General features: G+C 38.1%; 1 protein-coding gene across 1 annotated transcript; it reads right to left on the bottom strand.

The window, feature by feature from the left end:
* Positions 1–577: 577 nt before the first annotated feature.
* antxr2b (ANTXR cell adhesion molecule 2b) lies at positions 578–13,636 on the bottom strand. Its single transcript, XM_056253376.1, has 17 exons — positions 13,231–13,636; positions 12,896–12,967; positions 12,239–12,310; positions 12,061–12,142; positions 11,882–11,986; positions 11,579–11,647; positions 9,928–10,008; positions 9,779–9,839; positions 9,592–9,690; positions 9,239–9,308; positions 8,716–8,794; positions 7,474–7,569; positions 7,333–7,383; positions 7,159–7,254; positions 6,903–7,076; positions 5,871–5,951; positions 578–1,246 (listed from the first exon to the last, which is right to left on the bottom strand). The coding sequence occupies exons 1-17, from the start codon at positions 13,374–13,376 to the stop codon at positions 1,199–1,201; spliced, it is 1,482 nt and encodes a 493-aa protein (XP_056109351.1). The 5' UTR covers positions 13,377–13,636; the 3' UTR covers positions 578–1,198.
* Between the last annotated feature and the right edge of the window lie 1,494 nt (positions 13,637–15,130).

The following is a 15,130-nucleotide window of genomic DNA, read 5'->3' as shown; positions in this document are numbered from 1 at the left end:
TTTTACATAAAAGTATCTAAAAAAATCATTTGAGATTAAGTTTAAATGTAGGCTAGATAAAAAAAAAAAAAAGGTTTCGCCCAAATCAATACAAATTTAGTTTCTCGTTTGATCGCATACAATTATAAATGTGAAATAAAAATAATAATAACATTGTGTCCCACATAGCTACTGGTACTGCAGTCAAAGTAAAAAATAAAGGGGAAAAAATACGTTACAAAATGATGCATTTACTATTAATTGTGTTCATGACTGTGATTTAAATCACTTATTTCGTTATGTAGCTCATTTCAATTTCATATTTAAATAACATGTCTGGTTCTCAATCACGATTGTACTTTTTGCCAAAATAATCTCTCATAATATAAAAGATTAGGATTATTATTTGGAATATCCAGACATTCTAACATGCTATTATCAAACATTAAACAGTCTGTTGATTGTGCTTCAGATTAATCCCTGATTACCTAAATAACTGCTCTGAGCTGTGCTTTCACTATATAATCACACATATTCATAATCAGGACATTTGACTAACATCAAGAATTCAGTGTTCACTATATCAACTCATAAATGAACAATTTTACATTTTATTTGAAAGGTATTACAGGCTTTAACATTTCATCATAAATCATTTATTACATCATAAATCACACTCTCACAAGTGAACTGTATTATTATTTATTTTAATGCATTTTAAATGCCATTTACATCATTATCAAATCATATCACACATGTAATCTATTGATTAAATCGAATTATAAATAAAAAATAAGAACAAATAATTAAATAAAAATGTTTACCGATTAACTGGAAAATTAACATCTTTACTACTAATATTGAAAAATAATAATTTACATTTTCTCTCCTTTACAAACCCCTTCATAATACACTCACAAGAAGGCACCATATTGATTTGTACCTAGAATATAAATAAAAAAAAGAATTGTTATAAAAGCACATGCAGAAAAATCAGCAGGATAGATTTATACATGTAAGAATTAAAATCTGATAGTTTTGATTCAGAAGTACACCTTTGCAGTGCACCCTGTATCCATACGGGGGTGAATTCCCCAATCCTTCTTGTCTGAACGTGCCTGAAAAGTGACATTTGAACCCTATATTCAAAAGGTCTTTCCAAGTAGTCTCTTAAAATTGATCAAAACTCACTTTAAAGTAAAGGACACATTGTGTTTGGTCAATGACTCTGTGAACTGTGAACGCGGGTGAATTTGATGCAGCGCCCCTGAAAGACAAAAAAAACCAACAAAAGCAGGTTGTTACACATACAGATATGCAGAATGGAGGACCGGCTATCCCACCATGCACCCCCTCTTACAATCACACTCATCATCTCCACCATCTCTTTACCCCATTATCTCTTATAAATGTGAAATATGACAAATCACATTTCCTAATGTCTCTGCCTCATGTTACAAGCTATGCCCTCATTCGCTGATCATATTTCACATTAACTCTACCGATGCTAAATCATCCACACTGGATGTTTTAAATGCACCTCATATGGTAAAAAATAATTGTTTTGACAATATTTTTGTCGCACTGACATCTACGATAATTTGAGGTAATTGAGAGAGATTTGATTTTAATTGGTGGTAAGGAAGCAGCAATGATGGAGGTCAGGCAGGTCGATCAAGCAACACTAATGCTTGACAAACCCTGTTTGGACAGATCTGGTACCATGAGTGCAGAACAGGTACCAGTATCGGAAATTAAGGCCTATTTATAGCATGTCTGAATCTTTGGCATGAAAAAAACACGCACAACACGATTACTGTATATACAAAAAGATTTATTGGCATCCGACTTGGTATGAACAGGCTTTTAACACTCCTAACCCTAACAAAGACAAGTAAACAGGGAATAGTGTGAGAAAAATAGGGGAAAAAACGATATATTCCCATGATTCATATTTACATTATCTTGTTTTTATCTTATTTTTCCGTGTCTTTAAAGAAAGTGAGAGAATTAAATCAAATGAAAATGTTTTACAAGAGTCTATTTGTGCAAAGATATGCTGTTGCCCACTGTCAATCAGTTCAACAATATTCTCATTGTGCCCTAGAAGGACATTCAGTTAAACTCAAACTAAGTGTGACAGTGAAATCAGCGAGAGGTCAGAGGTCACTCCCGGCAGTGAAGTGTCAGGCGAGGGCCCGCATCAATGACAACCTGAACTCTGACAGTCAGGTCAACCTAATGATTGTAATCCTGACGACTCGTCTGTGATGAGTGTGTGTTTGAGGGTCAGTTCATGACCAGTCGGAGCACCGTAACGAGATATATGACGACGAGAGTGTGTATGTGTGTGTTTCGATCTGGTCTGTCTGTGACAGGACTGTCAGCCTCGTTTCTGCAGCTTATTAGTGCTAATGAGCCTTTTCACCAGGCCAAATGAGGGAGTCAACTATTAAGCAACACAATGGCTCTTTTCCAAAGCCTAGTGAGCTGTCTACATACAGTACAGTAAGCAGCGTTTTAAGGCATCCTGTTCTAAAAGCAGTGTTGTGCCTGAACGCGTTCATTGAACGATAGTTCATGAACTCGTTCATATTTTGGGCGAACGTGAACTGAACGTACTGTATTACTGCCTGATGAACGATACTGTGAACTCGTTCATTCTGGTGTCTGTGAACGCACGCGCTCTCAGTTTAACTTCGTTCAATAGGGTGCCAGATTTCTATAGAGCCTTCCAGACGAAAACCCGGCTAAAACACACCGTAAACAGGCCTTAATATGTAGCGAAAAAAACACCCAATCTGGCAACACAAGCCACCAGTGTCGCACAACGGCCGCCGCATGCGTCATCAAAACAAAAAGCACCATGAGGTCGACAAAGCATCGAGGAGGCGTAGTATGATAATTTAAACGAGTTTTATGACAAGGTCGGTGAGGATGGGAAAAATCGTACATTTCTGTGCAAACTTTGCCCGCCGATAAAATAATTGCTGTCTGTGGTTGTATGGGCTGTGGCAATAATTTAAAACAAAATAAATAGCTTGCAGCAACATATGGAAAAAAAGAACTATGAACTAGTTCATTTTTTGGAACTGTGAACTTAGTTAAAAATTTTGAAGTATGAACTATGAACTGAACTAGTTCATTTTAAAATGTGTGAACTGAACTTTGAACTAGTTCATGTAGAAAGTGAACTTTCCCAACACTGTCTAAGGTAGGCAGAGACATTATGCTCCCTTCTAGAACACTCTACCTTCTTTTGGCAAGTCATAGAATGCATAACAAACAGAGCAATCCCATAATGCATAGCGACAAGCTCAGTGAAAAAAATCCATTTGAGAGAAATGACCAATTATATTATGTAATTTGTTCAACAAAGTATCAACAAAAAAAAGTTTCAATTAAAATATAAAATTTGTGTGTGTTACTGCATGTATTTTTATGCTTGGTATCACAGGGCTCGACATTAAGCCTTTTCATGTGCTTGTCCTTCAGACAAGTAAATCTGTAATTCACTTGTCCGGGTAAAAAAGTTACTTGTTCGGAATGTGTTTTATACAATATAATCTATTCTGAAGCAAATGCTGCAGTGAGATGCGCTATGGTTCTGCTGTGGTCTTTGTTTGGAACAATTTTCGCTGCTGAAACTGAACAAAAACAGTCAATATTGTATCAAAAATGTAAGTGACTTAATTTTAACTGTTTATTGAACTGTTGTATGAAATCAATGTCACATTTTCAATCGCGATGGTGTTCAGGGAAACAACACTCGTCGTGTGAGGTTGCTTAACTTTATCATATGTTAAAAATATAAAAACTCCACATTTTACATTTTTATAGGCAGTATGTTGTTAACTGAGTTTCTTTTGTGTGTGCTGCGGTCATTTGTTTCTTTGCAACAACAACGCAACCTTGTCAGTTATACATTTATTATCAGGGCAGGACTAAGGGGCTCGGGGCCCCTGGGCTTGAGTTTATGTTTGGGCCCTACTTACGCAACAAACATCATTATGGAGTTGCACAAATTACACAAAAATTCAAATATGCTTTGAGGTTCCTAGAACAATTAATATGCAACATGCCTATAGTCAAAGTTTAGTGGTAGGCTAATATTACATCATCATTATAATACAATATAATGCAGGATGTGGTCAAAACTCTAATAATAAAGCCAAGAGAAAACAGTATTTTTAAATTCATTGTCATAGCTATCTGTCCTCTTATGTCAGATTCTTAAATTTAGTCAACAAATTCAATCAGAATGCAAAGACACGGTGTATGGCTATTATGACCAAATAAAAGGAAGTCGGTATCAATAAAATCCATTTTTGGATTGACACAGGCTGTTTAGACATGGCATGTATGGATTTCCACAGCAAATTATAATTGCATACATTATGTTAATAGATTAATGTTTTCAAATGTACATTTTTTTAATGTAGAAATATGAAATGATTGAAAAAAATGAAATAAGTCTACTTTTTGCGCGCGCACTATAGTGTATTGGATTTTGTTTTTTTGTGCGCTCAAGTCCCTACTTTGGGCTGATTATAGCCCTCGCTCGCACATGGCCACACAGTGGAAATACGGCTAATCATTTCTGGATATCGAGCCCTGTATCATGCTGTTAGCTTAGCAACATGCTATCAACTAATTCTATTGAAATCAATGAGAATTGAGTCTATAGCCCTTGTCCGTCGGCACTAGTTTTCATGGAGGACGTTAAAGAAATTCGTGTTTCACAGGCGAACTTTGTGATTTTAATCCTGTCCGAATCTGCCATGTCTGTTTTTCTCACACAACCTCTATTTTTCATTTTAAACTAACAAATATTTTTTGGCAAACTCAACAGTCGTCTGAGAAATCTAATCCCATCCGAATGCTGTTATTGCCGATACTGTATTATACTAACGTTTCTCATATGTTTTTTGACCTACCTGAGCTACCGTTTGCAAACTAACCTTTTACATGCTTTCATTTCAATATGGATGTTATCCAACGACGAAATAAAATGCTAAAATGAAAAAACAGCCAAATCACGGAAGCTGCAAAGACCGCCTGTTTTACCTTCTGTATCGCCCACATCTAGAAAACACACACTCCCACCTCTGTAATAAACAGAGATATTAGACCTGTCCGAATTGGTACATCAAATCACATATGCTGCTGGGTGATAAGAATTGTAACTCAAACATCGTTTAGAAAACTAGTCCCGTTCGAATAGGGCTTATGTAAGAGGAGTGCTGTTTGTATGATATAAAATGTGTTGATCCTCATGTAGAGTGTTTCAAATGGCCAATTTTAGTTCACTAGGAAGGTTTTGGAATGAAGCTAAGTAATGACTAGTATTTTGGTAACGCTTCCTTTTACAGTCCTGTTACCCATGTACTTACTATGTACTTATTATAGTAATTATAATTACTGGGTAATAACTAGATACTAACCCTGAACCTACCCCTAAACCTACCCCTAACCCATGTACTTACCTTATTTTAGCCAGTACTTTCTAGGTAAGTACACTGTAAGTACACGTAAGTACTGTACTGTAAAAGGAAGCGTTACCAGTATTTTTTGTTTTTATGTTTCTTCTGTACAAATCTAATAACATGAAAAACAGGGGTTACACTTTATTTTAAGGTGATGTAGTTACATTGTACTTACTCAAATAAGTACTGAGTAATATTAATTAACTACATGTACTTATTATATAGTTACGGTTAGGGTTAGTTACTTGTAATTATGCATAATTTACTGTTATTACTAGAGTAAGTACATGCAATAACAACCTTCTTTGCTAAGCAAATAATTTAATTAACAAAAGCTATGTTTTTTCTGTTGATAACATACAGATTTGCAAAGAAAATCTCATTGACTTAAGATGGCAACTGTACCTTGTCATTTGCTGTAGGTCTCATGATGGCAACTCTGTCGTATTGTCTACGCAGCAATGCTAACACAGCATCAAAACGACTCTACAAATGCAAATTACACAAAAATACACAAAAGCACATTATGACATTGTCCAATACATACTATCAGGGCTTGACATGAACTGTTTTGCTCACCAGCCACTGTGGCTAGTGGTTTTCCAAAGTTACTAGCCACTCAACATTTTCACTGGCCACAATTTTGACATTGATACCATAGGGAAACACTGCCATATAGATATTTTTAATATTATCTCATAATTTGGCAGCAGATATATTATAGGCCTATTAGTCACTTTAAGACCTGACGCACAGATCCATTTTACTGTTACACATGCATTTTCTTTCTCAACTGTTTACATTCACTTAAAACATAACTGTGTTTACGTCGCGAATACTCGCCAAGACAGGCATTTAGACATTATTTTGTGTTTATTTGACAGTTTAAGTGCAATACACAGCGAAAAAGAGCTCAATTTACTACTGAGAGGCAGCTTTATGTGCGCTCACTTTGGGTATAAGCACAAAATCTGCGGGAATGAGTAAAATTATGCACAATACGCACAATCCCACAGTGAAATTCAAGCCCTTTAACACCAATACTATTCATCCGGAGCAAATGAAGCAAATGAGTGAGTGAGGAGAGGCGGGTTTGTGTATCAACTCAGTGACATGAGAGAGCGAGAAAGAGCAGCTGGTGTCGTATATTCTGTGGAAAATGAGCATTAAGCATTTCAGACGTTTTTGACAACACTACATTGCACTTTTTATTATTATCTATTATTTAAGGTGCTTTTGTAAAAATACTACAATTGAAAAAATGTATATATTATAATATAGCCTAAAATTCAACCCGCCAAAGTGACTAGTAGGAGTGACTGCGTTACACACCACTGCTGAAATACACCCGCATTTGGCGGATGTTAATGTCAAGCCCTGCATACTGTGTACATCATCCAGTAACAAAAAGCCAATGTGTTGACACAGAAGACTTACTTTAATGGGAGTGTACCATTTGTCTGGGACTGGGGCCTGATATATCGGTGGTGGTCTGGGTGGGGGTCTTATTACAGGCTCTTCAAACTCCTCCTCTGGCATTTTGACCACAGCATTTTTGGCTTTGGCTAACCGAGCCCCTTCCTCTGTAGAGCCCTTTTCACCCCAGCGAACCTGTGGATGTTGTAAGCTTAAGCGTCTAAACCATATAACTTTAGTTTTTGCCGTCAGTGGATTGCTTGGATGGTTGCATTACCTCCATGCGTGTAATACCACCAGGCCCTCTGCCACCATAATAAGACGCATCCACTGTGGGCCATTTCTTCTTCGGCAGAGGGTCCACCTCAGGCTCCTATAACATCACACCAAGCATTTCAAGACATTGCCAATTCAGCTAATTCAAATATATTTCAAGTCTCAATGTACCTACAGGTATTGGACGTGGAGGCGGAGGGCGAGATGGGGGTGGATCCCTGATTACCTGCCATAGGAGGAGGAAAACAGCCCTCGTGATTATTAATATCTCATTAATATACACAAGTGTGTGGAAAATAACAGAACTTGTGCTCACCACAGTGCAGCAGAGAGGCCAGAACCACCAGAACACAATTAAACCCAGCAGAACCAGCAGCACCAGGATCACAATGACAATCACTATCCCGTCAGACTATGGGAAATGAAAAGATTAATGTAACAATAAAGCAAACCAAATATATATGTATATATATATATATATAATTTATATATATACATATACACACAGAAACACACATATATATTATATATTTACAAACTTTTATACTAGATGCGATTAATCGCAATTAATCAATTTGACACCACTAATATATATATATATATATATATATATATATATATATATATACACACACACATATATTACATATTTACAAACTTTTGTTCGATGCGATTAATTGATTTGATACCACTAATATATATATATATTTTTTATTTTTTTTGTTGAAAAATGTAAACGAAAATTAGAAATGTAACAATTAGTAAAACTTAAACTAAAATGAAAAATATATTTAAAAACTAATAAAAAATAAAAAAGTACTATAATAGTATAAACTAGAATGTACATTTCCAGAAGAAAATGTGAAGTGGTGCTTGCAGTGGCAAAACTCACCACTCGGTTGCTAGGGTGTGGTACATGGTTGCATACGAACCAACAAACTTGTCTGTACGATGTTCTGGTGCTGACATATGGCTTAATTCATGTGTTCAGGTGGATGCTAGGTGGTTGCTAGGGTGTTCTGGTGGTTGCTATGGTGTTACTAGGGGCGACAGTGGCTCAGTGGTTCATGTAGGTTGTCTACAAACCGGAAGGTTGGTGGTTCAATCCCCGGTTCCACCTGACCAAGTGTCGAGGTGTCCATGAGCAAGACACCTAACCCCAGCTGCTCCCGACGAGCTGGATGGCGCCTTGCATGGCTGACACCGCCGTCGGTGTGTGAATGGGTGAATGTGAGGCAATATGTAAAGCGCTTTGGTGGCCATTTACCATTTACTAGGGTGTTCTGGGTTGTTGCTAGGGGGTTGCTATGGTGTTGCTAGGGTATTCTGGATGGTTGCTAGGGTATTCTGGGTGGTTGCTATGGTGTTGTTTGGTGGTTTCTAGGGTATTTTGGAACACTGACTTGAACCTGCTGTATCCACAGCCTAATGTTTCAGGAGAACATTAAACTTTGGTTTAATTTGTGTCCTATAACTAGACTGTTCATTGTGATATTGACTGATATTTTCAATTTTAGCTAATTTAGTTGGTTTGCTAAAAAATGTATTATGTACTTACACATGTGTTGGCGTATATTGTGATTGGACTTGAAATGAAAGACTGGCCATTATTCAGACTAATGAGCACATCGATTGAGCTGTTGAGAGAGGGAAAGTCCGTTATTAAATGATTTAGTGGCAAAGGCGGAGCATAGTTTGTCATACAGTGAGGCCAACAGCGCTGTGCTAAAGTATTCTTTTCAAAACAACAAGACGAATGAAGTTGTTCGGTTTGGGAAAAATCCCTTTAATCTGTTCCAAACAAACTTGGCAATGGCGAAAAGCAAACGGTGGGTCATTTCGCATTTCTCTTTAGCTGGCGAACAAAAATGTGCTGCCGTCACACACGCTGCTTTGTTTCAGCCCTGCCCTGAGCCTGCCTCTTATCAGTTGTCTGTTAGCTAAGCTATAAACAGAAACTGAGATAGAAACCGCCGGGAAAAGATGATGAACTCGTTCCCTTTGCATGCCGGCTTGTAACAGCTGTAGCTCTGAATGGAGAGCCACTGTTCCCCAAGTGAAGCTGGTCGAATGCCACTTACTGTCCGACCTCGGTCAACACTGGAGCTGGACACAGCACGTAATTATCCTTCACTATACCCGGCCTCTCATCTAGAAGGAAGAGAGAGCAGCATGAGATTGCCGTAAAATACCAAATACAGGATGAAACACAAGAGGCTTTATTTAAGGATGTGGCTGCGTGCAACTTCCCCATCGGCTAAAAAGAGCAAGAGCCTCTCGAGGCCATGCGGATTTTGGGATCACACTTGCTAACAAAAATAATAATAATAGCATTGCGGCTTACCATGCCACTTATTCAGTAGATGAATGTGGAGCTGAATTATATGCCTTGTATTTTTGTTGTTATATAGATGGAATGCATTGAATGGCTTACTGTAAGGATCCTGTTGATTGACCGATAATGTGCAGACCACACCCTCTGACGTTCTTCCCTGCGTGAAGCCCCTTCCTCTCAAAACTATGTTGAACGATTCTAAAACACAATGTTTACACTGAAATAAGTCATGGTCATGAGTCCAGAAGGGATCAAATCTGGTTTACATGGACCTTTTTAGACGTACCATTCACGCAAATGCTGGAGGGCTCGAGGTTAAAAATTTCGACGCAGGATTTCTTTAAAATCTGTAAACGCAAATACAACTCAATTAGAAGGCAGCATAAAAACCGCATGTAATAAATGCAATTTTTGCTCGCTTGCACAAAACCTCACCGAGTTTACGATGTTTTTGAGGGCATGAAATCCATCCACAACAGGAAACACTTGATCTTTGCTGTCTGCAATATCTACAAGCTGATTATGAACATATACGTCAAAAACTGGCATATCATGTCAGAAATTAGCTTTTTCAGGATCACGCGTCTCTGTATGTCCCCATTCTTGAAGCAATCTTGCTACCATTTCCCAGGCCAAAATCAATCTCTAGCTAATGTAAAATGAGCCGGACATGTGCTCTGCAGAATCCAATTACACTCAGCATCATCCTGCCCGGACAAACACATCCAGCAGAGTCAATATAAAGGATCCCTCTGTTACACTAATGCTGCTACTAATGCACACAGAAAAAAAAAAGAATATCGTCATGACAACAACCTTCCCATGACAGCAATTATAAGCGATACACCAACAACTGATGGACTACAATAGATTCAGACAAAAGAGAATGTCAGAAACTAGATTTTTACATTTTCTGTAGAAAATTGTGTTGGGCTGTGTGAAATGTGTGGTGTGGGTGGTTGTCAAGGTGTTGCTATGAGGTTGCTAAGGTATTCTGAGTGGAATTTAGGAAGTTGCTAGGGAGTAGATAGGGTGTTCTAGGTGATTGCCAGGCTGTAATGTGGTTGCTTAGGTGTTCTGAGTGGTTTTTTGTATGTTGCTATAGAGTAGATAGGGTGTTCTAGGTGGTTGCTAGGCTGTTATGTGGTTGCTAAGGTGTTCTGAGTGGTTTTTGGCACATTGCTATAGAGTAGATAGGGTGTTCTAGGTGGTGGACAGGCTGTAATGTGGTTGCTAAGGAGTTCTGAGTGGTTTTGGCACAGTGCTATGGAGTAAATAGGGTGTTCTAGGTGGTTGCCAGGCAGCTATATGGTTGCTAAGGTGTTTTTCTTTTGTATGTTGCTATAGAGTAGATAGGGTGTTCTAGGTGGTTGCTAGGCTATGTGGTTGCTAAGGTGTTCTGAGTGGTTTTGGCACGTTGCTATGGAGTAAATAGGGTGTTCTAGGTGGTTGCCAGGCAGCTATATGGTTGCTAAGGTGTTTTTCTTTTGTGTGTTGCTATAGAGTAGATAGGGTGTTCTAGGTGGTTGCTAGGCTATGTGGTTGCTAAGGTGTTCTGAGTGTTTTTTGGCATGTTGCTAGGGAGTAGATAGGGTGTTCTAGGTGATTGAAAGGCTGTAATGTGGTTGCTAAGGAGTTCTGAGTGGTTTTTGGCACGTTGCTATGGAGTAAATAGGGTGTTCTAGGTGGTTGCCAGGCTGTTATGTGGTTGCTAAGGTGTTCTGAGTGTTTTTTTTCTGCTCAGGTCCCTCCTTCAATGTACTTTTTTGGGATTTTTCATCCGTTTTATTATCCAATAGGTGAAAAATGTATGTCTTAAATATTTAGTAGTGCTGTCAAATCGATTAATCGCGATTAATCTCATCTAACATGAAAGTTTGTACATATTTATACACACACACAACACACACACACACATATATTTTATATTTACAAACTTTTATGTTAGATGCGGTTATTTGCGATGAATTGATTTGACAGCACTAATATTTAGTGTTAGTTTTAAACATTTGATAGCATTTAATATTAAGTGTTTTTTTATAGTATATTCCACAGCAGGTTTCGTGTCTTTGTTGAAACGTCTTACTTGGTTTGCATCAAAGTCCTTCACGCCAACACAATAAACCCGAGCACCAAACTGCCTCGCCTGATCCGCCTGAGGAAGCACACGGCCAATTCATTCATTACTTCATTCAATTATTACATTTTATTTAAAAAAGAAACGAATGTAGATAATAATTATGTAAATGCCAAACATTTCAACATTTTACAATTGTATTGCAAAAATAAGGTGGACAGATTTTCTCTCAGTACATCATTTTCATGTAAGTGCTTCCATAGGTTATGCAACATAAATATTCCATATACTGTACGTGTTGTGCTGCTTTACCTCTTTCACAGCGAGGTCATGCGGAAAGACCTCCAGCTTCCCATCAGTCAGTGCAATGATGATGCTAGATGCTCTTCCTCCCTGGGTAGTCATTTGTTCTAATACCTAAAATGTTATTTTTTGTTATGACCTTTGACATACATTTAGAAACAATATGCTTTTAAGAATGAGCTATTCACCTTTTTTAAGCCCTCATGCATGTAGGTTTCACCAGCAGGTCTGATCTCGCTCAACTTCTGCAGACCATTATCAATAGCTGCCCTAAATGCCCAGGAAAAACATCAGCTTTATGCTTACAGTAGGATTTATATCAACAACACTACAGTACGACTCACAACAGGCTGAATGAAATCGCACCTGTCTCCAGTCAGAGGTAACACGACTTCTGCACTAGAGGAAAACACTATGAAGGACACCCTCATTTTCGGGCTAAAGGAAGTAGAAACAATCATGAAATGTTAAACCAAATTTACTCTCATGGGTGGGTAAGACATAATGACTGTTTTCTGAAATAGTCTGATATATCTATTTAGTAAGTAATTGGTGTAATTACTACTGTGACACTATTTGAGGTTGACCACTGTGCCCTCATGCCCAAACTCGCATTAACTAGGTCACCATACCACACACTAATCCAAACACACATCGTACACATACTAAAGTTAAACATAGTAATCTAAAATTAAGTTTATATTTAGTTCCACACATGTGCAAGAGGTTGAGACTCATACAAGTGGTTTGAAACCAGGCAGCTGCCTATAAATGTACAATCAACTTGGATGTTTAAGTTATTCCAACTTAAATTACATTAAACTGACTTAAAAATGAGTTGAAAATTGCTTAACTTATTTTGATGAGTTAAAGCAATGTAAAAACATAATGTTGTCAACTTATTGATCATATTTTTTACATTGTAGTGCTGAAACTCTATAACCCACCCGATAGCTTTAGTTATGTTATATATTTGTAAAAAAAAAAAAGCAACTTTAAAAAGATTTTAACATTGTCTCTTACCTCACAAAACGATCAGTAAGTTGTTCCACAAATGTATAGATCTCCAGCCAGTTGTCAGACACACTGCCTGACCTAGAATGATGGAGAACAGAGTGCTTTAGTTTAGAGGAGAAACAGGGCCATATAAGGGCTCCTGAGAGCTTTGTAGAAAAAATAAATAAACTGTAGGCTACCTAAAAATACCAGGAATAATAATGAGCTCACTGGAGTTATTCATTTCATTGATACTATTTCAGTCAGATGAGCAAGCACAAAGAGAAAGAGAGTGTGTTTGCACGTTTTATAAACATACAGCCTATAAAATATAGACATACAGTCGATGCTGTCAAACTTACCGATCCAACACAAAATATAAATCAAAGGCTCCATGGCAAGAGCCATCTTCTCCTTTCCCAAATGAAGTCAGGAGAGACATGCAGAAAAGTTGGAGGACCCAAGTGGCTTTAATGGCATGATCGCTGTCTCCTCTCATTCCTGTCATGTACTGCACGTCGCTGTTAAGGGGAACACATCAAATCTAGTAGTAGAAATCCAGTTGACGCGCGTGGACGGACCGCGCGCAGTTTACTCCTGCATGACAGCGCGCGCTCTCACACCATCGAACAATAACACACTCTTTAAAAAGACACTCCTGCTGCGGCCTTCGAGAATTGTTATTCGTTTTCTCCTGTTTTCAAATAGCCGTCTCCTCCACTCGAGATAAATTTCATTCCGTAAAGTTTTTTCTATCTTAATGAAAGCGGGTCCGGTTTACATTGCAGATGCAGACAGAGGAACACATGATTAGTGCGCATGCGCTGAATGTGCTGTTGCGCTCATACAAGAGCGTGTGATGGAAGATCAGACCGGGACAGATTTGAGAGCACCATGCGAAAAGCAAAGGCCTTTGGCAACAATAACAAGAGGAAATTTGCGCGATTTATAAATTTGCATCTGTGTTTGATATCACACAGTATTAAGGTGTATAGCATGTGTTAACAGTGATCAACAACTAAAAAAAAGTAGCTAGGTCATTTGATTAGCTTTTGTCAATCACTGTCAGACTCACGTCACAAAGTTTCTCGTGGGAATGCAAACGTTTTTGCAATGCGAGGCGAGGGAACACAAAGTTTCTTGGTGGAACCTTTTTTTCAGTCTATGGGTGGAACGCACAAGTTTTTGTGAGGGAACACAAAGTTTCTCGGGGGAACGCAAAACATATTTTTTCTCCGTCATCAACTCATCATCTTCACCATGTCCGTTTAGGGGCTCCGTATTATATAATGGCATCTTGTTATATTACGGTTTTCTTTAATTTAAATAAAAGGATAATTATCTTCATAAGCACGTATGGTTTACGCCCTGCGGTTTTAGGGGGTCCATATAGCCTAATTTAGAATTGGAGCGGTTTAGTGTTAGGGACCCCCAGGGGAACCAGTGAAACTGGAAGTAGGGGGCGCCCTAGAACGTAACCTATCCAATCAACACGACTATATCCAATCAGCATGAGAGGAGACCTATATGCAGTCGACTCACCTACTGTACTACGTTACTCGGCAGTTTTCAGCATCCCTCCGCCACCCCGACTCCTCACTCTGGCTGGTTCTTATCACATTCCTATCACAGTACTCTAGGTTCGGGCCAAAACCGAGCTCGGAGCCCTCTCCTCGGACAGCACGCCAAATACGCATACTTGCATCTTTTACTCTCTCTGAGTAAATCTGAACACGTAAAAAATACTAGAAAGTAACATGTAGGCCTATGGTGTTTTGTACTTGAACCAGAGTAGGCTACATGTAAATGAATCCCAGCATCATGATTCCACAGTATTTTTGTGAGGGGTATTAAACAAAATCTTGCTTCATATAGTTTATACCTCATATTTATCTCTTTATTTATGTGTTTGTGCTGTTTATGAATGAACACATACATGCATTAGGGATGGATGGATGGTGGATGTAGATAGATAGATAGATAGATAGATAGATAGATAGATAGATAGATAGATAGATAGATAGATAGATAGATAGATAGATAGATAGATAGATAGATAGATAGATAGATAGATAGATAGATAGATAGATAGATAGATAGATAGATAGATAGTATAGGGCACCTCGGCCTGTATCTGCATGTGAATAATAGCCTGCAGCGCTAAGTGATCATTAACGCCTGAGCGCACTGCTGTTAATATGACAGTAATGAGCTCATCTCAGCAATGTCAGGTTAGACGTTTGAGCCAAAGATCAGGCACAC

Source organism: Rhinichthys klamathensis, unplaced genomic scaffold (genome assembly GCF_029890125.1).
Source record: "Rhinichthys klamathensis goyatoka isolate OS25496 unplaced genomic scaffold, OSU_Roscu_1.1 h1tg000104l_1, whole genome shotgun sequence".
Lineage (NCBI taxonomy): Eukaryota > Metazoa > Chordata > Actinopteri > Cypriniformes > Leuciscidae > Rhinichthys > Rhinichthys klamathensis.
The sequence above is the reverse complement of the archived record's forward strand: the minus strand, read 5'-3'. Positions and strand labels throughout refer to the sequence as shown.

Excerpts from the sequence above, each read along its gene's own strand:
- antxr2b (XM_056253376.1), bottom strand. The coding sequence starts at position 13,376 with ATGACAGGAATGAGAGGAGACAGCGATCATGCCATTAAAGCCACTTGG. Across the intron at positions 12,968-13,230 it reads TTATATTTTGTGTTGGATCG|GTCAGGCAGTGTGTCTGACA; the intron begins GTAAGTTTGACA and ends CCATCATTCTAG. Across the intron at positions 11,987-12,060 it reads TGCATGAGGGCTTAAAAAAG|GTATTAGAACAAATGACTAC; the intron begins GTGAATAGCTCA and ends ATAACATTTTAG.